General features: G+C 44.2%; 1 protein-coding gene across 1 annotated transcript; it reads right to left on the bottom strand.

Moving 5' to 3' along the window:
* Positions 1-602: 602 nt before the first annotated feature.
* MANSC1 (MANSC domain containing 1) lies at positions 603-22,359 on the bottom strand. Its single transcript, XM_030804636.1, has 4 exons — positions 22,098-22,359; positions 14,812-15,134; positions 9,892-10,032; positions 603-2,311 (listed from the first exon to the last, which is right to left on the bottom strand). Exons 2-4 carry the CDS (start codon positions 15,032-15,034, stop codon positions 1,380-1,382), a joined length of 1,296 nt encoding a protein of 431 aa, XP_030660496.1. The 5' UTR covers positions 15,035-15,134; positions 22,098-22,359; the 3' UTR covers positions 603-1,379.
* Between the last annotated feature and the right edge of the window lie 577 nt (positions 22,360-22,936).

Raw genomic sequence — 22,936 nt, 5'->3', positions numbered from 1 at the left:
ATCTCGGCTCACTGCAACCTCCGCAGCCTGGATTCAAACTACTCTCCTGTCTCGGCCTCCGGAGTAGCTGGAACTACAGGCACCCTCCACCACGCCCGGCTAATTTTTTGTATTTTTAGTAGAGGCGGGGTTTCACCATGTTAGCCAGGATGGTCTCGATCTCTTGACCTCGTGATTTGCCCACCTCCGCCTCCCAAAGTGCTGGGATTACAGGCGTGAGCCACCGCGCCCGGCCTGTGCTAATTATTATTTCCAATGTTGTTCTAAATTAAGCTTAGACTGATTGCTGGTCAATTTAGATAATGATAAAAAATAATATTGGTACATTTTTAACTTAGTACAAATTTAGAAAATGTCTCCAATACTTCTTTAAAAAGTTAACTAGAACAGATCCCAAGTGGATTTGGCCATTTATCAGAACTGACTTATCATTGTCTCCATGCAGGCTAACATTCTGCTAGAATTCTCCCAAGCGAAGCTCTTTGCTCACTGATGGGAAAAAGAGGGTTTGTCATTTTAACGTGGAACACATATTTTCAGCACATAATCATTTTGCTAGTGGAAATAAATGGAAAGTTATCCAGCTGGACATGCTACTTATAAGAACATTACTGAGTAACAAAAGATTTACTCAAATATTTAATTGGAAGGAACTACATCTGGAATAAGTTTTATTGGAATTCATATAAAAAGAAAAGCAAATCCATTAGAAATTGATATAAACAGTTGATTTTATCTGGAACCAAGAATGTGAATGAATTGGAACCTAGATGTCCTAACCTGTTTCTTTGCATAAAAGCCAGTTGATTTTTGAAATTTATATGGCAATTATACTTTATTACTTTAGGTAGATCTTTGTTTTCAGCTAATATTTTAGAGACAGATCACCCAAAATTACCTAATTTGGTTCCCACTTCACTCGTTCTCAAAAACCAAACATAAAGCAGAAGGGGGCCAGGTCTGGTGGCTCATGCCTATAATCCCAGCACTTTGGGAGGCCAAAGCGGGTGGATCCCTAGGTCAGGAGTTTGAGACCAGCTTGACCAACATGGTGAAACCCCATCTCTACTAAAAATACAAAAATTAGCCAGGCATGGTGGCACATGCCTGTAATCCCAGCTACTTAGGAGGCTGAGGCAGGAGAATCGCTTGAACCCAGGAGATGGAGGTTGCGGTGAGAGCCGAGATCGTGCCACTGCACTCCAGCCTGGGCAACAGAGCAAGACTCTGTCTCCAAAAAAAAAAAAGAAAGGAAAACAGAAGGGGGCATTTTCCTGTCTTCAAAATACAACCTCCTGCTAAGACCAGCAAGTCAGCAGAAACTCACTGCATTTGGGCATCTGGTTACTAAATGAATTAAGAGACACCGAGTTCCATCCTTAGATGTCCACATAGATCCCATTGATCAAATAATCCAGTCTTGAGTAACGTTTCCTGCGGAGTGATTCCGAGAGGATTCTACCCAGGAGGACGAGGCCTATCACCAGGAACAGGACACCAAAGAGCAGGGACCCGATAAGAAGCCACTTTTCAAAGGGAAGGCCGTACTGATTTTCTGGAACACTGCCCTGGGAGGAACTGCCTGGACTGGCCTCCCTACCTTCCCAGGAAGCAGTTTTATTCGTAGCGGAAGACTCCACATTTGACATAGAAAGTGCAGTAGGGTTATACACATTCCCTGTGTTCAAAGTTAGGTTGGAGATTTCTGTAAACAGTATTGTTTCTAGGCTGCCTTTCGGGTCCGTAGGTGCCTGGAAGGTGGTAGTCAGAACTGCTGTTGCAGCCATTGCTTGGAGTATAGCCACAGTCCGTGTAAAAACTGTAGAAATGAGGGTCGTGGGAGGCTGAGAAGTGACAGTGGTTACAGGTGGAGCTGTGGTGGCCAGCTGTGGCTGGGAAGTCCCAGAAGTTGTCACTGAAGCACTGGTGGGTAGAAGGGTGGCGGGCTTTGGAGTGGCCGAGGTGGTATGTGGAGAAGCAACTGCCACCGTAGCTGGGAATGCACTCACATTTTCAGGCAGCAGATGAGCTATTTCTTGATCAGAGGAAAAGTGTGAACTCTGAGAATGGCCTTTTTCCTTATAAGTAAGGAGCTGGGCACTTGCTTCATCCATCTTAAATAGTTTCTCCAAGTGATCTGAGGATCCAAACTTCTGAGAAAGTGTGTCTCTCCATGAGATATCGGTGGGCTTTGAATAATCTGTGTGTTGATGGGCTAGGGGAGTGACTGCTTGTGAAAACTGGCCATGTAAGAGAGAATCTTCCTGGGGTAACTCTTGGCTTGGCAAATTTCTGGTCAAAGATGGAAAATCTGAAAATGTATGTAAAATAAAAGGAAGGCTTATATAACTCCAGGCTAAGGTAGGTTAAAAAAAATACAAACATAACAGCTTGTTCAAAAGATCCCCAAACTGGTTGGCCATGGTGGCTCACACCTATGATCCCAGCACTTTGGGAGGCTAAGGCAGGAGGATGGTTTGAGGCCAGGAGTTCGATTCCAGCCTGGACAACATAGGGAGATCCTGTCTCTTAAACGAAAAAATCTCCAAACCGTTGATACTTGACATTTCATTGAAATGTGTGCAAAATGGAAAAACACAAATTGCTAAATGAGAATCTGATAATGCCGCCTCTCTACCAGATGCTGTGGTTTATTTCTAGCGTGATAGGACAGAAGAGAAGAGAACTGTGTGGAGGAGGACCAGGCAAATTAAGGAAAAGGTGGGAGTTGCACAGCAGAGAAGCCGGAGGGGCTCAGCAGGGCAGCAAGAGGCTTAGGAAGATGGAAAGGGTTCTCCATCTTCCTAAGGGGCCAAGGCCAGGGAAAATAGTGGGCCAGAAGGTGACCTGAGCAGGAAAGGTTGGCAGGGAGAATGCGGGGGAAGGTGTGGGCTTCTGCAGGACATGCCAACTAAGACCGAGATGACAACTGGGGAGCAAGTAATGATCAGGAGAGATTTCAGTGGGGGCATGGGGCAGGCAAGAAAGGTATGTGGAAGCCGTGGGAAACGAGGCGACAGAGCAGGAGAGAGGGAGCAGAGTCCCTGTGACGTGTCTGTGACAGGGAGGAGGAGGAGGGGCCAGACAGGGTCTGGTCTCCTCTGTGAGCACTGAGGCCACAGCAGCAGCAGAACAACAACAACGACAACAAAAAACCAGGGATGCATCGTTCCAGCACTGTGCTCAGAGGAGGGAGGCCATCTGGGAGATTTCATCTGGATTCTCAAAGATTAGAATTTTGGAGCCAGTTGTCATAGGTCATGAGGATGATGGGACCAATATTTGAAATCACGATGACCACACTGTAGACATAGAGGGCAGAAAAACCACACAGTCCTGATGCCTGCTGAGGAGAAACCAGCCCCAGATCCTACTCCTGCTCCAAGAAGCTTAGAATTTTTCTCCTGATCACACACCCCATTGATCACAGCTCAAACTGGAAAGGCCTGTTCAAGCAATCAAGTGCAGGGAATGACCAGGTGAACTGCCGTGTAATCACTCTGCTGCTGGGCTAACCATCTCACATTAGAACTGCAGAAAACACAAGGAAAGAAGCAGAGGAAGGTCCTGGCATTTCTCAGTCCACTCACTCCTGCTCTCTTTTCCTGTTTCTTCCTCAACTCACCTCCATGCCAGTTTCCAAACTGGTCCTCAGTCTCCTCTTTCCTACAAACGGATCCAGAGGCAGCCTCGGATTCGTGCCATCTTGTGACTACTCTCTAAGCCTCACCCCTCTGAGAGGTTCTTTGCACTGTCACTTATTCATCCATCTAGGACAGGGCTCAGCAAACTACGGCCTGATGGACAAATCTGGCCTGCCATCTGTCTTTGTATGACTTGCAAGCTAAGAATGATTTTTACATTTTTTTAAAATTTTTGTTTGTTTTGAGACAGTCTCACTCTGTCGCCCAGGCTGGAGTGCAGTGGTATGATCTCGACTCACTGCAACCTCTGCCTTCCAGATTCAAGCGATTCTCCTGCCTCAGCCTCCCGAGTAGCTGGGATTACAGGCACGTGCCACCACACCTGGGTGATTTTTGTATTTTTGGTAGAGATGAGGGTTCACCATGTTGGCCAAGCTGGTCTCGAACTCCTGACCTCAGGTGATCCACCCACTTCGGTCTCTCAAAGTGCTGGGATTACAGGGGTGAGCCACCATGCCTGGCCAGTTTTTACATTTCTTTTAATGGCTGAAAAATAATCAAAAGAATATTGTGTGACACAGGAAAAGTATACAAAATTCAAATTTCTGTATTTTAAAACCTAAAGTACTGGTGTGAAAAGCCTAAAATACTATTTGGCCCTTGGCAGAAAAAGTTGGTGGATATCTGCTCTAGGATATAGTATTCTACTCTAAAATAGAATTTGGGTCAAATGAAATATATTTGAAAATATATTTTATTATTTTTTTGCGACAGGGTCTTGCTCTGTCACCCAGACTGGAGTTCAGTGGCACAAACACAGCTCACTGCAGCCTCAACTTCCTGGGTTCAAGCAATCCTTCCACCTCAGCCTCTTGAGCAGCTGGGACCACAGTGCCATGCCACCATGCCCAGCTATTTTTTGTATTTTTTGTAGAGACAGAGTTTTGCCATGTTGCCCAGGCTGGTCTTGAACTCCTGGAATCAAGCAATCCGCACACCTCGGCCTCCCAAAGTGCTGGAATTACAGGTGTGAGCCATCATACTTGGCCTATTCATTTTAAAGTCAAAAAAGAAAAAGACTGTTTAAGTAAACACTCTGTGATGTGTGTGAAATCAGAACTTAAATATGGTCATTGACAAGAATGGCTAAAACAGCTGTTTTCTTTCTCAAGCATGCAAGCTCATAAATAAAGCGAAGCTGGGGCCAGTCCCACTTCTTGATAAGATTCCTCTGTTGGCAGAGGTCCTAGAACCACACAGGGATCCTCCACACCTGCTCCATTCGCCTCACCCACTCATGTTTGCCATTGGGGCATGGGGCTTCCTCTCAGTCACGCAGAGATGAGCCACAAAGGGGGCTGCAAAGCAGCTCTGCGCCCTTAACCCCTCTTTGGAGTTTTATTTTCAAACGACTTCACTGAGTTGGAAAATGAGAGACTGACTATTACTGGGACCCCAGCTGAGCAAACAGACTCCCAATTTATTCTATGTCTGAATTCTCCTATTCTTCCAGTCCTTGGTAAAAATGACATGCCATGAAGCTGCCAACAACAACAATAAAAGAATACCAAACTGCAATGGCTTTAGAGAATGAACAGAATCCACTGTCATCTTTCAAACTCTTGGTCTGTAAATATTAGTCAATGGGATATAGGAAATAGAGGCTGGGCACAGTAGCTCATGCCTGTAATCCCAGCACTTTGAGAGGCCGAGGCAGGATGATTGCTTGAAGCCAGGAGTTTGAGACCAGCCTGGGCAACATACTGAGACCCCCCATGGCTACAAAACATTTTTAAAAAATTAGCCTGGCATGGTGGTGCATTATCTGTAGTTCCAAATACTCGGGAGGCTGAATGGAGAGGACTGCTTGAGCTCAGGAGGTGGAGGCTGCAGTGAGCCATGATCGCACCACTGCACTGCAGCCTGGGCAACAGAGTGAGACAGTGCCACGAAAAAAAAAAAAAGAGAGAGAAAAGAAAAATAGAGTTCTTCCAGAAACAAACCACCAAACAGATAATCTGAATTTAATTTCACTCCAGGCAGGAGGCAGATAATTCATTTTTAATGGGGTGATATGAATTCATCAACATGGACAGATTCATAAACAGAATTACAAACACAACTTGCACACATCCTGTAGATATAAACAGTCCTTTGCATACTATGTCTGGGGTTGGTGCCACGTTGCCCCTAGGTGTCCATCAACCTGCTCAGGGGCTGGCAACACCCCCTGGTGGCTGCCACAAGAACCGTTTAATTCTAATTTCACTTCATTACCTTCACACTCACCCTAAAAAGATTTATGCACATGCCAAGTTCCCTTTTTTCCCATTTCCATTGACAAGGATCTTCATCCCATACATGCTCTTTTATATGTGCATTACGAAAGCGACAACACTCCAGAAGTATTAGAAAACAAATTCAGCTGTAATTTCTATCATCATATCCTAACAACAATTATTTACACAATACTCTGTGCTTCATGCTCCTGTTTGAGAGGATGTTTGACACATCAGGTTTCCCTGGCACATGAACAAAACTCAGACACAGCCTCAGCTAGGGGGCAAAGCAGTGTCAACACGCAGGCACCCTGGGCAGTATCATTCCCCGAAGCATCTCATACTTAATGCAGTCAGGAGAGAACCCTAGATTCCACTCCACCTAGATTCCATTCCACAACCCTAAAACTACTCAAGTTTCCCCCAGTGCAGCAAATGGTGTCACCATTCATCTGGATGCTCAAGGCAAAAACTAGGACTTGGCCTTGATGGTTCTTTTTTTCGGGTCCCCCAGACCTATACCACCAGCAGGTCCTGTCAACTCTACTTCGGAACAGCCCATATGTCCACTACTCTCTCCATCTCGCCTGCCACTCCCTGTTTCTTCACCCAGATCTCACCTGCACCTCCTAACCAGTCTTTCCATTTCCACTTTGCTGCTGTGTCACTGTCCATTCCCAAGAGGGCAGCTATGGTGAGCTTTGAGAAATCACCTTTTTTTTTCCCCCCGAGACAGGGTCTTGCTCTGTCATGCAGGCTGGAGTGCAGTGGCGCAATCTCGGCTCACTGCAACCTCTGCCTCCTGGGTTCAAGCAATTCTCCCGCCTCAGCCTCCTGAGTAGCTGGGATTACAGGCACGCACCAGTACACATGGCTAATTTTTGTATTTTTAGTAGAGATGGGGTTTCACCATGTTGGCCAGGCTGGTCTCGAATTCCTGACCTTGTGATCTGCCCGCCTCAGCCTCCCAAAGTGCTGGGATTACAGATGTGAGTCAGGAGGTCAGGAATTCGAGACCAGCCTGGGCAACATGGTGAGACCATCTCTACTAAAAATACAAAAATTAGCCAGGCATGGTGATGCTTTCCTGTAGTCCTAGCTACTCAGGAGGCTGAGGGAGGAGAATCACTTGAACCTGGGAGGCAGAGGTGGCATTGAACTGACACTGCACCACTGAACTCCAGCCTGGGTGAAAGAGTGAGACTCCATCTCAAAAAAATAAAAATAAAACTCCCAACAGCTTCCCACCACACACCTAAAAACTCCTGGCCAGGCACGGAGTTTTCTCAGCACTTTGAGAGGCTGAGGTGGGTGGATTATCCGATGTCAGGAGTTCAAGACCAGCCTGGCCAATGTGGTGAAACCCTGTCTCTACTAAAAATACAAAAATTAGCCAGGTGTGGTGGCATATGCCCCTCCTAAGGCAGAGGTTGCAGGGAGCTGAGATCACGCCACTGCACTCCACCCTGGGCAACAGAGTGAGACTCTGTCTCAAAAACAACAACAAAAACAACAAACAAAAAAACTCCCTCCTGTGACTTACAAGGTGTTATGTGATCTGGCCCTCCCTGCCGTTTTGCATTATCACTCTCTGCATATTTCACAATGAGTCAACCAGCTGGGATTGGAGTGTTGGTTTTTCAAACACTCCAAACCATTCTGCCTGAGGACCTTGGACTTGGAAGGTCTTCCCCTGATCTCACATCGGGCTCCTCCCGGTTCAGATCTCAGTTTAGGGGTTACATCTTTACTTACTGATTGTCTATTATACCATCCTGTCTCAATTCTGTGCATAGCACTTGTGACTATATTTTTCTTGATTATTTATTTATTATGGTTATTGTTTCTCTCCCCTAAAACATAAGTTCCAGAAGGGAGAACCTTGTTTTCCTATTTTTTTTTTTTTTTTGAGACAGTGTCTCACTCTGTCACCTAGGCTAGAGTGTAGTGGCACGAACGCAGCTCACTGCAGCTTTGACCTCCTGGGCTCAAGGAATTCTCCTACCTTGGCCTCCCAAGTAGCTGGGACTACAAGCTCATGCCACCATGCCCAGCTAATTTTTTTAATTTTTTGTGGAGATGAGGTCTCATCATGTTGCCCAGGCTGGTCTCGAACTCCTGAGCTCAAGTGATCCTCCCACCTCCCAGAGTGCTGGAATTACAGACATGAGCTACCGCACTTGGCCAGAACCTTGTTTTTCATGTTTAGTGTTATTTCCTTAGGGCATAGAAAGTACTTGGCACATAGAAGATGCTAAATAATATTTCTTATTTATTGAATAAATGAACAAGTAGAATATTAAAAATCAAGAGTATGATGATAACTTTCTAAAACTTAAATAAAAGAAAAATTGAAGCCGGGTACAGTGGCTCACGCCTGTAATCCCAGCACTTTGGGAAGCCAAGGAGGGTGGATTACCTGAGGTTAGGAGTTGAGACCAGCCTGGCCCACATGGTGAAACCCCGTCTCCACTAAAAATACAAAAAAAAAAAAAAAAATAGCTGGGTATGGTAGTGGGTGCCTGTAACCCCAGCTACTTGGGAGGCTGAGGCATGAGAATTGCTTGAACTCAGGAGGTGGTGGTTGCAGTGAGCTAAGATAGCGCCACTGCACTCCAGCCTGGGTGACAGAGTGACTCTGTCTCAAAAAACAAAAATAACGCTCACGCCTGTAATCCCAGCACTTTGGGAGGCCGAGGCGGGCGGATCACGAGGTCAGGAGATCGAGACCATCCTGGCTAACACGGTGAAACCCCGTCTCTACTAAAAATACAAAAAATTAGCCAGGCGTGGTGGTGGGCACCTGTAGTCCCAGCTACTTGGGAGGATGAGGCAGGAGAATGGCGTGAACCCAGGAGGCGGAGCTTGCAGTGAGCCGAAATCACACCACTGCACTCCAGCCTGGGCAACAGAGCAAGACTCTGTCTCAAAAAAAAAAAAAAAAAAATTAGCCGGGTGTGGTGGCGGCTGCCTATAGTCCCAGCTACTCGGGAGGCTGAGGTGGGAGAATGGCGCGAACCTGGGAGGCGGAGCTTGCAGTGAGCCGAGATCGCACCACTGCACTCCAGCCTGGGCCACAGAGCGAGACTCCGTCTCGGAAAAAAAAAACAAACAAACAACAACAATAACAAAAAACCCCACTAAATACTGTAATTCTGATTTTATGCAAATACTGTCTATGAAGGGTCTGCAGAATTACCTAAGCAACATTATATTTGTTTTCACTTTTTTTATATGGATAATCTCAAAAAAAAGAAAAATTGATACTGAAACCATTTCAACTTGAAAAATTAACAAGCCAAAGTCTCAGTAAAACATATCCCAGTAATTATATTAATTTTTTTGCTATTTATTTTCCATTCTGAATTAATATGTAAGTTCCATGAACATGGAAACTGTACTTCTAGTGTTTTGCACAGAATCTGGCTCATGGTAAATATTTAATAAATATTTCTTGAATGAATTTCCTTTCTGGTCTAGACAATAAAATCCAGTGAGTTTGATTTCAGACGAGATTGGGTGCATTCAGGGTGGTATGGCCATAAACAAGTTTGATTTCAGATAATGTCATTATAATGGGAACTTAATAACAAATATACTAGAACTTTCTATATTAACACGAGTCTTCACCCTTTCAAAACAATCATGCTGGAGACCTGTATACTTATTCCAGTGTTGCTGACCTTGTTCTAAAGAGGTGCTTCAAAAATGTTTCATAAAAGGTTTGTGTGCCTTTTATCTCATGAAGGTAAAAACAGAAACAAACCAGAACAAATACTACCATGGCTTTCATTGGAAATCAAATTTTGGTTTAATAAATTGAATTTCCAAGCATGAGATTTTCTGGTATGTCTCAGTATTTGTGACCCTTTCTGGTAGTTTTATTTAGACTCTTGTAGAAAATCTTTCACATGAACCAGTCTTAAATTATTCCAATCACAAAAGAAAAAGTATAATGCTTTTATTACCTCTAATTATCCTGTAACTCATAAGTCCTTTTGCTGGTTTCAATGGGCAGGCTTCCTCACTGGGACAGAAAAATAGGTAGCAGTTGGGTTGTCTAGCTGTTTTTCGAGTGTCGAAGATCATCAAGTTACATGCTTTGTCCCCTGCAATGAAAGGTTTCATAAGCATGATTTTGAAATGAGATTTTCTAAAGAGTAGGGCAAGCAGGAAAAACTTCACTTATGATGGAGTCCAACACAAACACCTTTGTTCATTTTGTTCACTTGCTTGCTGACCGCTGAATCATTTCCTTTTCCTTAGTTTAGTCGCTTAAGGCAATTTTAAAAAACATTGGGTTTAGCTTTTTTTTTTTTTCACAAGATGGCACCGAAGGCGAAGAAGGAAGCTCCTGTCCCTCCTGAAGTCGAAGCCGAAGCAAAGTCTTTAAAGGCCAAGAGAGCAGGGCTGAAAGGCGTCCACAACCACACACACCACACACACACACAACGATCTGCATGTCACTCACCTCCAGCAGCTCAAGACACCGCTGTGGCTCCAGGTATCCTGGGAAGAGTGCTCCCACACGCTTGACCACTCTGCCATCATCAAGCCCTGACTACTGATGTGCTATGAAGACAGAAGACGACCACACCCTGGTGTTCACTGTGGATGCCAGGGCCAGCAAGCACCAAAGAGGCTGTGAAGAGGCTCTCTGACACTGATGTGGCCAAGGTCACACCCTGGGCAGGCCTGGTGGAGAGAAGGAGGCATACGCTCCGCTGGCCCCTGCCCACAATGCTTTGCATGTTTGCTACAAAACTGGGATTTATTTTTATTTTTATTTTGAGATAATGTCTTGCTCTGTCGCTCAGGCTGAAGTGCAAGTGCAGTGGCATGATCTCAGCTCACTGCAACCTCCACCTCCCACGTTCAAGACATCCTCCCACCTCAGCCTCCTGAGTAACTGGGACTACAGATGCAAGCCACCACACCCGGAATTTTTTTGTATTTTTTGTAGACATGGAGTCTCTCTATATTGCCCAGGCTAGTCTTGAACTCCTGGGCTCAAGCTGTTTGCCCATGTTGGCCTCCAAAAGTGCTGGGATTACAGGTGTGAGCCACTGCACATGGCCATGTCTTGGATTCTGAAAGCATCTCAGATGCCTATAAAGCCATGAGTGGAGTCAGTAAATTATCATAGATATCGTGGCTCCTTCTACACAGGATCTGAGTAGTATATGGAATACAATATATCCTTTAATTTTTATCTGTACCATTCTTTGTGTTTTTCTTCCAATTTCCCCTCTCTCCTTGTCATGTTTGCTTTTCTATGTTCCTTCCTTCCTCACTTTTCACTCTTAACTATAATTTCTGGTCTCTTTTTTTTCTTTTTTGAGTCAGCGTCTTGCTCTGTCATCCAAGCTGCAGTGCATTGGAACAATCATGGCTCACTTCAGCCTTGACCTCCTGGGCTCAAACAATCCTCCCACGTCAGCCTCCCCAGTAGCTGGGACTACAGGCGTGCACCACCATGCCCAGATAATTTTTTGTTTTTTGTAGAGACAGGGTCTCACTATGTTGCCTAGGCTGATCTTGAACTCCTGGGCTCAAGCAATCCATCCCCCTCAACCTCCCAAAGTACTGGGATTACAGGCATGAGCTACTGCACCCAGCCGCTGGCTTCTTTTTCTGTTCCTCTTGTGTCCAACAGAAATTAAACTCTCTATTCATCACGGCCTAGATTTGATCTTGTCCTCCATTTGGTACAGTCTTACATCTTTGGGAGGTCAGCATATCCCTGGTCAGGTTGAAGGTTAAGAGGCACATAGGCTAACTGTTAAAAACACACGCTCTGTCGACCGTCACCACCACTGGTGCTAGTCAGGCAATGGTGAGAGATCAACTCCAACTCCCCAGATGGGAAGGAAGATTTAACTGGCCTCTGCAGGAGTTTTATCATGTCATATCCCCATTACTCAGATAATAACAGGAGTACTCCTGCTTTTTCTTTTTCTTTTTTTTGAGACGGAGTCTCGCTCTGTCGCCCAGGCTGGAGTGCAGTGGTGCGATCTCGGCTCACTGCAAGCTCCGCCTCCTGGGTTCACGCCATTCTCCTGCCTCAGCCTCCCGAGTAGCTGGGACTACAGGTGCCCGTCACCACGCCTGGCTAATTTTTTTGTATTTTTAATAGAAACTGTGTTAGCCAGGATGGTCTCGATCTCCTGTCCTCGTGATCCGCCTGTCTCGGCCTCCCAAAGTTCTGGGATTACAGGCGTGAGCCACCGCGCCCAGCCAACTCCTCCTTTTTCTTTCTCAACAATGTGATACCAGAAATACCTTTCTTTTTAGCACTTAGGTAAAGGGGAGGTACCGTAAGCCTCAAAATTGTATGCAAGATATGGTGCCCATTGTGTTATGTGCATTTTTCTAGAGTATCATCAAGTTATCATAGTGCCTTTTGAACCCTCAGTGGTTAAACCATTTCTCAATAAGTGAGGAAAATGTTTGAGATCCATTAACTGAGGTCCCAAGTACCTCTGCTTGTAGTAAGGCAGTAATAGGACTTTGGCTTCTAGAATAAAACAGCAAACCCTCATTTCTTAGAATTGAGGAGAAAGGCAGGGCTTTGCTGATGCCTGTAAATACCCACACTTACAGTATTCAGTCCTGCTTGCAGGTGATGTTTCTATTTCACATACATGTTGATGTCAACATTTAAAGAAAAACTAGAAATTTAAATTGAACTTCTGTCATTTCCATAAATTACTTGCATAAAGTGTTCCGAGGCTCACTGAGACCATCGAGAGATTTGTCCTCCTAACACCAGGTACACGGTGTCTTCTCCACACCATTTTGCAGCAATAACTACATATCCTACTATTCAGTTCAATTCTGACACCAACTATCCAGAGCTGGCATCAGACTCCATGGATTATAGGCTCAGTATCACAAGACTGCCCTCATTTCAGAAGCCAGTAGCAAGTATCAGGTCTCCAGGTCACCCACAGTTCTGTCTGACTCGGTTACTATGAATTCAGGGATTCCCATGATCCTACCCCCTCAGAGTTGATAATTTGCAAGAACAACTAATAGAACTAAGGAAAATGCTGTATTTACTATTGCAGTTTATAATAAAGGATACAAATGAACAGCCAAAAGAGGCTCCTAGAGTCCCAAGTGCAGGAGACTTTGTCCCTGGGGAACTGGGGTGCATAATTCTCTTGACACTGGGATGTGTTCACCAACTTGGATGCTTCCCCATCATCTAGGGGTTTTTATGATGGTCTCATTTTACACAGGCATGATCGATTAAGTCATGGGCCACTGTGACTGAACTCAATCTCCAGTCCCTCCCCCGAGGTGAAGCCTCACTAGCACAAACTCAAGTATAGTTGAAAGGGGCTGGTTATGAATAACCAAAGACATGCTCCCATCACTTGGGAAATTCCAAGGTTTTTAGGAGTTCTGTGCCAGGAACTGGAGACAAAGATCAAATATGTATCTTTTGAGACAAGGTCTTGCTCTGTCACCCAGGCTGGAGTGCAGTGGTTCGATCAAAGCTCACTGTAGGCTGGGTGCGGTGGTTCACACACTTTGGGAGGCCAGCACTTTGGGAGGCCGAGGTGGGAGGATCATTTGAGGTCAGGAGTTCAAGACCAGCTTGACCAACATGGTGAAACCACGTCTCTACTGAAAATAGTAAAAATTAGCTGGGTGTGGTGGCAAACACCTGTAATCTCAGCTACTCGGGAGGCTGAGGCAGGAGAATCACTTGAACCTGGGAGGCGGAGATTGCAGTGAGCCAAGATTGCACTACTGCGCTCCAGCCTGGGCAACAGAGTGAGACTTCATCACAAACAAACAAACAAACAAAAAAGTCCACTGCAGCCTCAACCCCCTGGGCTCAAGTGATCCTCCCACCTCAGCCTCCCAGTAGCTGGGACTACGTGCGTGCACCAGCATGCCTGGCTAATTTTTTACTTTTTACAGAGAACAGGGTCTTGCTATGTTGTCCAGGCTGGTCTCAAACTCTTGGGCTCAAGCAATCCTCCTGCCTTGGCCTCTCAAAGTTCTGGGATTACAGGAATGAGTCACCACGCCCAGCCATTCACCAGCTTTTTCTAGGCTCCTTGATGGCAAGGCCTTGTCCATCTTATTCACTGTTTTCTCTCTAGCAACTACTAAAGTGTTAAGTACTCAATAAATTTAGTTTTTTTCAATTAGAGAACTCGGACAGGGTCATAAGTAAAATTGAAAAAAGGTTTTACTAAGATACACAGTATACTTCTCTTTGCAGTACAAATATTTAAATCCTAAAATATGCAAAGGCCTAGTTCAAACCTATGGGTCTCAGTTTCCTCCTATGTCATGAAAATGGACCAGACTAAATGATTCCCCATCCCATTAGAGTTCTAGAAGCTGTAGTTACCTAGTAGTCAGTGTTTTTTTTTTTTTTTTGACTTATCCTATGCCACCAGCTCCAAGGAAGGAGATGAAATGGAGGTTTTATGCTTCCAACTTAAAGATCAAATGCTGATTTTCCCAAGAGGTAAGAATTCTATTTTTTGTCTCAACTCCTTTTCTCTGTTTACATTTTCTTTGTAATATCACACTGTATTCCAGTACTCCATGCTGATGGCAGCTAACAATTTCAATAGGATTTTTGTTTTCAATATTCTAGATACTGGTTGGGATATAACACCAGTGATTCTCAACCTCTTGTCTATCCAGTCACCTGAGGGATATATATATATACATTCATCAATAACTTTGACTCAGCTTAGGATAGGGGAGGGCACACTTGTAGAAAATTCTCCAGTGATTTTGTCACTTACATTCATACCCTGTTGAGAATCACTGGTATAAGTTATTCAGCCACATCCCCCAGCTTCTGAAGCCACAAAATACATGGAACAAAGGATTGCCAAGAAACCACTATTTACCTGATATGTTTTTTGTTGAACAGCAAGAATTAATGCAGTCTTCTTGAGTTGAAGTATATATGGGCTCATTGCCTCTGATTCCCTTAGAAAGGGAGGACTGGATGTCAATGACAACATCTTCTAGACTCTTGTTGAGGCAATTCTGACTAGCAGACAGCCTTAGTGTCAGCAAGCAAATTATTACCAAAGTGTAAATCAAGCTCCCTTCTCCCCCGAAGAGCATTTTAAATTTCAGTTTAGTTTTGGTCTTCAAAGGTCAAGGATAATCCTCCCTCTGGTCTTAGTTTGCTTTAAGAAGGCTGCACAGATGATGAGATTTCTCTCTAGAACAAAAATGGAAAATCATCGATGAGTTTTGTTTCTTTAACAAACAAGGGAAGAAACATTTCGTTTCCTTAAAGCCAATGAAAAGGATCCACGTACAATTTAGAGAAGAAAAGAAACAAGTATTTTTTGTTTCACTTTTAGTAAATTTAAGACAACTTTTCATTAAACGTTTGTCAAAGAACTAATAAGCATAAACAAACATACTACCTCACCAATGCTGAAAAGCTGACAATGCTTATGAAGGAACAGATATAAACAGTAGGCCTGCCTCAGAATTCTACAATCCTTCCCTCTTCTAACTCAGAGCAGAGAGGGCACACATTTCTAGTCACTGATGAAGCAGTAGTAACAGGTTTGAGCATATTTCCTTTCTCAGTAACAACAATCAGCATTTTAAAATCATCTACTAGGGGCTAGGTGTGGTGGCTCATGCCTGTAATCCCAGCACTTTGGAAGGCTGAGGTGGGTGGATTGCTTGAGCTCAGGAGTTCGAAACCAGCCTGGGCAACATGGTGAAACCCTGTCTCTACTAAAAATACAAAAAATTAGCTGGGTGTGGTGGCGCATGCCTGTGGTCCCCACTACTTGGGAGGCTGAAGTGGGAGGATCGCTGGAGCCCAGGAAGTTGAGGCTGTAGTGAGCCCTGATTACACCACTGCACTCCAGCCTGGGTGACAAAGCAAGACTGTGTCTCAAAAAAAACTTAAAAAGTAAAAATAGGTGACAATATACTAGATGGTAGACATCGTGCTAAGGAATTTACCACTCTTTTGAATTGTTATTCTCTTTAATTAATTTATTACCATCTTTAATCTTTATACCAACTGTAATGGCTGATACTGAGTGTCAACTTGATTAAAGGATACAACGTATTGATTCTGGGTGTGTCTGTGAGCATGTTGCCAGAGGAGATTAACATTTGAGTCAGTGGGCTGGGAAAGGCAGACCCACCCTGAATCTGGGTGGGCACAACCAAATCCGCTGCCAGTGCAGTTAGAATATAAGCAGGCAGAAAAATGTGAAAAAGAGAGACTGGCCTAGCCTCCCAGCCTATATCTTTTTTTTTTTTTTTTTTTTTTGAGACAGAGTCTCACTGTCACCAGGCTGGAGTGCAGTGGCGCAGTCTCGGCTCATTGTAACCTCCACCTCCTGGGTTCAAGTGATTCTCCTGCCTCGGCCTCCCGAGTAGCTGGGACTACAGATGCATGCCACCATGCCAGGATAATTTTTTGTATTTTTAGTAGAGATGGGGTTTCACTGTGTTGGCCAGGATGGTCTCGATCTCCTGACCATGATCCGCCTGCCTCGGCCTCCCAAAGTGCTGGGATTACAGGCGTGAGCCACCACGCCCAGCCCCAGCCTATATCTTTCTCCTGAGCTGCATGCTTCCTGCCTTCAAACATCAGACTCCAAGTTCTTCAGTTTTGAAACTCCTTGCTCCTCAGCCTGCAGATGGCCTATTGTGGGACCTTGTGATCATGTGAGTTAATACTTAATAAACTCATATATATATATATATTCCATTAGTTCTGTCCTTCTAGAGAACCCTAACATAACAACCTTGCAAAAAAGCTATTATTGGCCGGGTGCAGTGGCTCATGCCTGTAATCCCAGCACTTTGGGAGGTCGAGTCGCGTGGGCAGATCACCTGAGGTCAGGAGTTCGAGACCAGCCTGGCCAATGTGGTGAAACCCCATCTCTACTAAAAATACAAAAATTAGTTGGGTGTGATGGCGAGCAGCTGTAATCCCAGCTACTTGGGAGGTTGAGGCAGGAGAATCGCTTGAACCTGGGAGGTGGAGGTTGCAGCGGGCCATGATTGCGCCACTGCACACAGCCTGGGTGACAAGAGCAAAACTCCGTCTCAAAAAAAAAAAAAAGCTATTATTTTCCTCATTTTATAATGAAGAAACTGAGACAGTCTTTCCTATTGCTGCTTCTCCTTAAGAAGTATCAAACCAGAGTTAGAAAACTCTAATAATCTAATTCTAGAAGTTAGCCAGTCAGCAGGAGGAATACTCTGGCTCAGTTAAAGGAAAGTTTAGGGGCAGGTTTTCTTTTTGACAGCCTTAAAAATACAAAAGTCACACTATGTATAATGCCAACTCTATTGAGATGCTGGTTCTTTTAGGAAAAATAAATGTTAAACTGGCAAGACAACACAAGAAATTATCCTTACCTATCAACCTCCACATTTCCATTTAACATTTCATTAAACATTTTGTTGAATACAAATTCTTTGCTGAATGATAGCTTAGAGCAGAATTACTACTTCTTTAACCTTTGTTTATTAATCCCTTTGACAGTCTGAGAAAGCTCAGGATCTCTTTTGTGAGGCATATTTAAAAATGCATAAAATGGAATATGTAGGATTCCAAAGGAAGCCAGTTATATTGAAATATAATTATCAAAATAGATTTTAGAATGTTCCTACAAAATCCTGGTGAAAGAAATCAAAGAGGAGCTAATAAATAGAGAGATATAACATGTTCAAGGATACGAAAACTTTATTTTGTTAAGATATCGGTGCATCCTGGCCGGGCGCCGTGGCTCAAGCCTGTAATCCCAGCACTTTGGGAGGCCGAGGCAGGCGGATTATGAGGTCAGGAGATCGCAACCATCCTGGCTAACATGGTGAAACCCCGTCTCTACTAAAAATACAAAAAATTAGCCAGGCGTGGTGGTGGGCGCCTGTAGTCCCAGCTACTCAGGAGGCTGAGGCAGCAGAATGGCGTGAACCCTGGAGGCGGAGCTTGCAGTGAGCCAAGATCGCACCACTGCACTGCAGCCTGGGTGACAGAATGAGACTCCGTCTCAAAAAAGAAAAAAAAAGATATCAGTGCTTCTCAACTTGAGCTACAGATTAAATACAGTCTTTTTTTTTTTTTTTTTTTTTTTTGGAGACAGAGTCTGGCTCTGTCCCCCAGGCTGGAGTGCAGTGGCACCATCTCGGCTCACTGCAAGCTCCGCCTCCCGGGTTCACGTCATTCTCCTGCCTCAGCCTCCTGAGTAGCTGGGACTACAGGCGGCCGCCACCACGCCCTGCTAATTTTTTTGTATTTTTAACAGAGACAGGGTTTCACTATGTTGGCCAGGATGGTCTCAAACTCCTGACCTCGTGATCCGCCCACCTCAGCCTCCCTAAGTGCTAGGATTACAGGCTTGAGCCACCACGCCCCGCCTAAATACAGTCTTAATCAAAAGCCCCCAAAGTTATTTTTTGGGTATCAACCAACTGATTTTAAAATTTACATGGAAATGCAGAAAAGACCAAGAACAGTCCAGAATACTAAAGAACAAAGTTGGAAGACTGATACTACCTGACTTCAACACTTACTGTAAAGCTACAATAATCAAAAAAGTATGGTATTAGAAAAAGAATAGACAAATAGATCAATGGAATGGAATAGTAAACCCAGAAATAGACCCTCACAAAGAGAGTCAACTGATCTTTGACAAAAGAGCAAAGGGGATTCAATGGAGAAAGGACAGTCTTTTCCAAAAATGGTACTGGAACAACTGGATATCCATTTGCAAAAATGAATAAATAAATAAATCGAGCCACGTACTTTATATCTTTTGCAAAATTTAGCTCTAAATGGATCACAGACCTAAATGTAAAATATAAAACTGTAAAATTTCTAGAAAATAACAGAAGAAAATCCTTGTGACCTTAGATTAGGTGATGAGTTTTTAAATACAATACCAAGAGCACACTCCATGAAAGAAAAGTTTGATGTTGGACTTCATTAAATTAAAAAACTTCTGCTCTACAAAAGATACTGTTAAAGAGAATGAAAAGATAAACAGCAGACTTGGAGGAAATATTTGAGGTGTTTTTTTTGGAGGAAATATTTGTGAAACACACATCTGATAAAGCAGTAGTCCATAGCCTTTCTGGCACCAGGGACCAATTTCATGGAAGACAATTTTTCCATGGACAGGGTTGTGGGGGGTATGGTTCAGGATGATTCAAGTGCATTGTATTTATTGTGCACTTTATTTCTATTATCACATTATGATATATAATGAAATAATTATACAACTCATCATAATGTAGAATTAGTGGCAGCCCTGAGCTTGTCTTCCTGCAACTAGACGGTACCATCTGGGGGTGATGGGAGACAGTGACAGATCATCAGGCATTAGATTCTCATAAGGAGTGTGCAGCCTAGATCCCTCACACGCGCAGTTCACAATAGGGTTCGTGTGCCGATGAGAATCTAAGGCCACCACTGATCTGACAGGAGGTGGAGCTCAGGCGGTAATGCAAGCAATGGTGAGTGGCTGTAAATACAGATGAAACTTTGCTCTCTGGCCCACTGCTCACCTTCTGCTGTGTGGCCCATTTCCTAATAGGTACTGGTCTGTGGCCCAGGGGTTGGGGAACCCTGTGATAAAGGACTGGTATCCAAAATATACAAAGAACTCAAGTTAGCAATAAGAAAATAAACTCAGTGGACAAAAGATCTGAGAAGACACCTTACCAAAGAAGATATACAGATGACAAATAAGCATATGAAAAGGTATCTAACATCATATGTTATTAGGGGATTGCAAATTCAAACAAGATACCACTACCCACCTATGAGAATGGCTAAAATCTGAATAATGGACAATACCAAATACAAGGACATGGAGCAACAGAAATTCTCACCTGGGCGTGGTGGCTCACACCTGTAATCCCAGCACTTTGGGAGGCCAAGGTGGGCAGATCACTTGAGGTCAGGAGTTCGAGATCAGCCTGACCAACATGGTGAAACCCCGTCTCTACTAAAAAAAATACAAAAATTAGCCAGATGCGGTGGCAGGTGCCTGTAATCCCAACTACTTGGGAGGCTGAGACAGAAGAATTGCTTGAACCCAGGACGTGGAGGTTGCAGTGAGCTGAGATCATGCCACTGCACTCCAGCCTGGGCAACAGAGTGAGACCCTATCTCAAAAAAAAAAAAAAAAAAAAAGAAAGAAATTCTCATTCATTGCTGTTGGGGAATGCAAAATGGTACAGCCACTTTGGGAGAAGTTTGGCAGTTTCTTACCAAGCTAAATGTAGCCTTACCATACAATTCAGCAATTGTCCTCCTATGTATTCACTCAAATGAATTGAAAACTTATGTCCACACAAAAATCTGCACTAGAATATTTATAGTAGCTTTATTCATAATTGCCAAAAACTAAAGGCAACCAAGATGCCCATCAATAGATGAATAAACAAAATGAGATACATCCATACATTGGAATATTATTCAGTAATAAAAATAAATGAACTATCAAGCCACAAAAAGACATGGAGGAATCTTAACTGCATATTCCTAAGTCAAAGAAGCCAGTCTGAACAGATATGAATCTAACTATATGACATTCTAAAAAAGACAAACTACAGCAACAGTAAGGTCAGTGGTCACCAGGAGAACAGGAGTGGGAGGATGAATCGGTGGAGTGCAAGGGATATTTGGGGCATTGAGACTATTCTGTATACTACTGTAATGGAGGATACATGTTATTGAACATCTGTCAAAACCCATAGAAATGGAAAACACACAGAGCGAACATTATGTGAACTATGGACTTTTAGTTTTAAAAAATGGTAAAACCAAAAAAAAAAAAAAACACCAGAAACAAACCAGTATATGGTAATAAAATACAAGTCTAATACCTTTCTTGCTGTTTGTCAAAATTCTGTATACAGTAAAATAGTAACATTTATTGCTTCTAAAATGCCAGTTTCTATGCTAAGCACTTTATATATATCATGTCATTTAATCATTACCGATCCCATTATTATCCTCATTTTAGTTAAAACTTATAAAAAGTTGTGGGACATAATATGTGCTTCTTTATTAACCTATTAAGTAACAAGTGGTCATCTAATATCTGCCATAATTTTGACATGGTATTGAGTATAGATAATATTTTGAAATATGTGCAACAAGTCGTGATATAAAAATATCGGCAATATTTACAGGGGGCAAATCATAGCTACTGCTAATACTACTGTGGCTTTTGCCTACATTCCATTTCAGAAGTCGGTGAAATAATAATTTTTTCCACTCAAGTTCACAGACATCCTGAATTCTATCCATGGATACCTTATCATGGACTCCCCAGGTTAATAATTCTGGCCAAGGTACTTAATATGCTGCCATATTTTGCAAGCCTCTAGGGAATCAAGAGAAAACCAGGCAGATACTTTATTTTGAATGGATTCTAATGTAGCCTCTTTTCAAGCTTTTGCAAAGAAACCTGAACTATGTAAGGAGATGGGGCAGGAGTTGTTTTCAGTATGCAGCACTGAGAGAAGGTTTAAGAGTTTTATATCATTAAAGAGGCTCAGCAATATTAGGTTAGTGACGTTTTCTAATCCATTATTATTTAGGCTTTAAGGGCCTGAAGTCGAGTTGAATCTTGTTGAAAGACGAGGGAAAACGATACACGAGGGTGAGAGAGGCTGCCCCTGAGTTTTAACGTCTGCATACAAGAGTCGCTAAAACTTACTCGCACATAATTAGTTCAAATATTGGAAATCATCTTACTCACAGCACACTATAATTTACCAAGATGCTTATAACTGTATACACACACACACTCTACAGAGAATTAGACAATTAGCAGTTTCAATAATGAACACAGAGACAACTACAAGAAAACAGGGAACATTTTCACTTCCTTTGAGGAAATGCATGTTGCCTACTGAGCTATTCTTCTGCCTCTCCTTCTGATGTCAACGCAGAGCCAGAGCCATTTATGGCAGGTGCCTTGAGCCCGCCTAGAGGTACCCTTTGGAATACTGCAGCGACTCAAGGATCCTGGTCAGCCCTTATTGGCCCCAGCTGGTCCTTCGGATGCTCGCGTGTGGGTGAAGGAGCCTCGGCCCCTGGAAAGGAGGGGACAGACTCTCTCCGCAGGTAGAGACGTCGCCTGCGGCCGGTCGGGGGTGGGTATTGGGGAGACCCCTTTACCTGGCGTCGAGAGGACCCCGGGGCCCCTGCTGCCCTCCAGGTGCGAGGACAGCTCTGTCGCGCCCGCGGGAAGGACTGGCGAATCCGCGCGGGGGTCTCGGCGGGGACCGCAGGGGATGCTCCGCAGCTCCCGCACCGGCCTGGCGGGTTTTGTGGTTAGCAAGTTCCTGCTTCCGTCGCAGCGACGGAAAGTTTACCGCGGGGGAAGGGCACGTTCCTGCCCTGCAACCCGGAGCTGCTTCCCGGCAACATTAGCGCGTCCCACCCCGCGGAGGCTCCGGGCTCCCGGCCCCAGCGCTGAGCCCCGCAGAGAGGTGGCGCCCCCCGCGCCCCGCGCTCCGCGCTCCCCCCCAGCTCAGCCACACCGCTGACTCCCGGCTGGGCGCGCTGCGAGGGGGAGTGCGTGCCTCCCTGCTGGTAGCCCGAGGGTCTGCAGGTGAGCCTTGCCTCGCGGAGGCCGGAGCCCGCGCAAATTAAAATAAATGCACATGGGGAAAACGTACAACAGTACAAAAATAGACACAGTGACAAGTCTACCCCTCACCCCCGTGCCCCAGTCTCCTAGTCTCCCTCCGCAGAGGCAACCACTGAGAGCAGTTTTTTGATGTGCAAGGGCTTATAGTGCATCCTATTGGGGGCATAGTTCTGAGAATCCTCTTTCCATAATTGGAGGATGGAGTCCTCAATTAAAGATGGCAATTCTTGAGTTAAATATTATCTGCAAGACAAACTTCAGGGAAGGTATTTGGCTTTCTGCAGGATTTATTGTTTGTAGATAGGATAATAATGGTGAAAATGCTGGTGTCTGTAACATATATTAAAACTGTATCCCTAACACT

Source organism: Nomascus leucogenys, chromosome 23, assembly GCF_006542625.1.
Source record: "Nomascus leucogenys isolate Asia chromosome 23, Asia_NLE_v1, whole genome shotgun sequence".
In the NCBI taxonomy this organism is placed as follows: domain Eukaryota; kingdom Metazoa; phylum Chordata; class Mammalia; order Primates; family Hylobatidae; genus Nomascus; species Nomascus leucogenys.
Note: the sequence above shows the minus strand (reverse complement) of the source record. Positions and strands in the feature narration are given on the sequence as shown.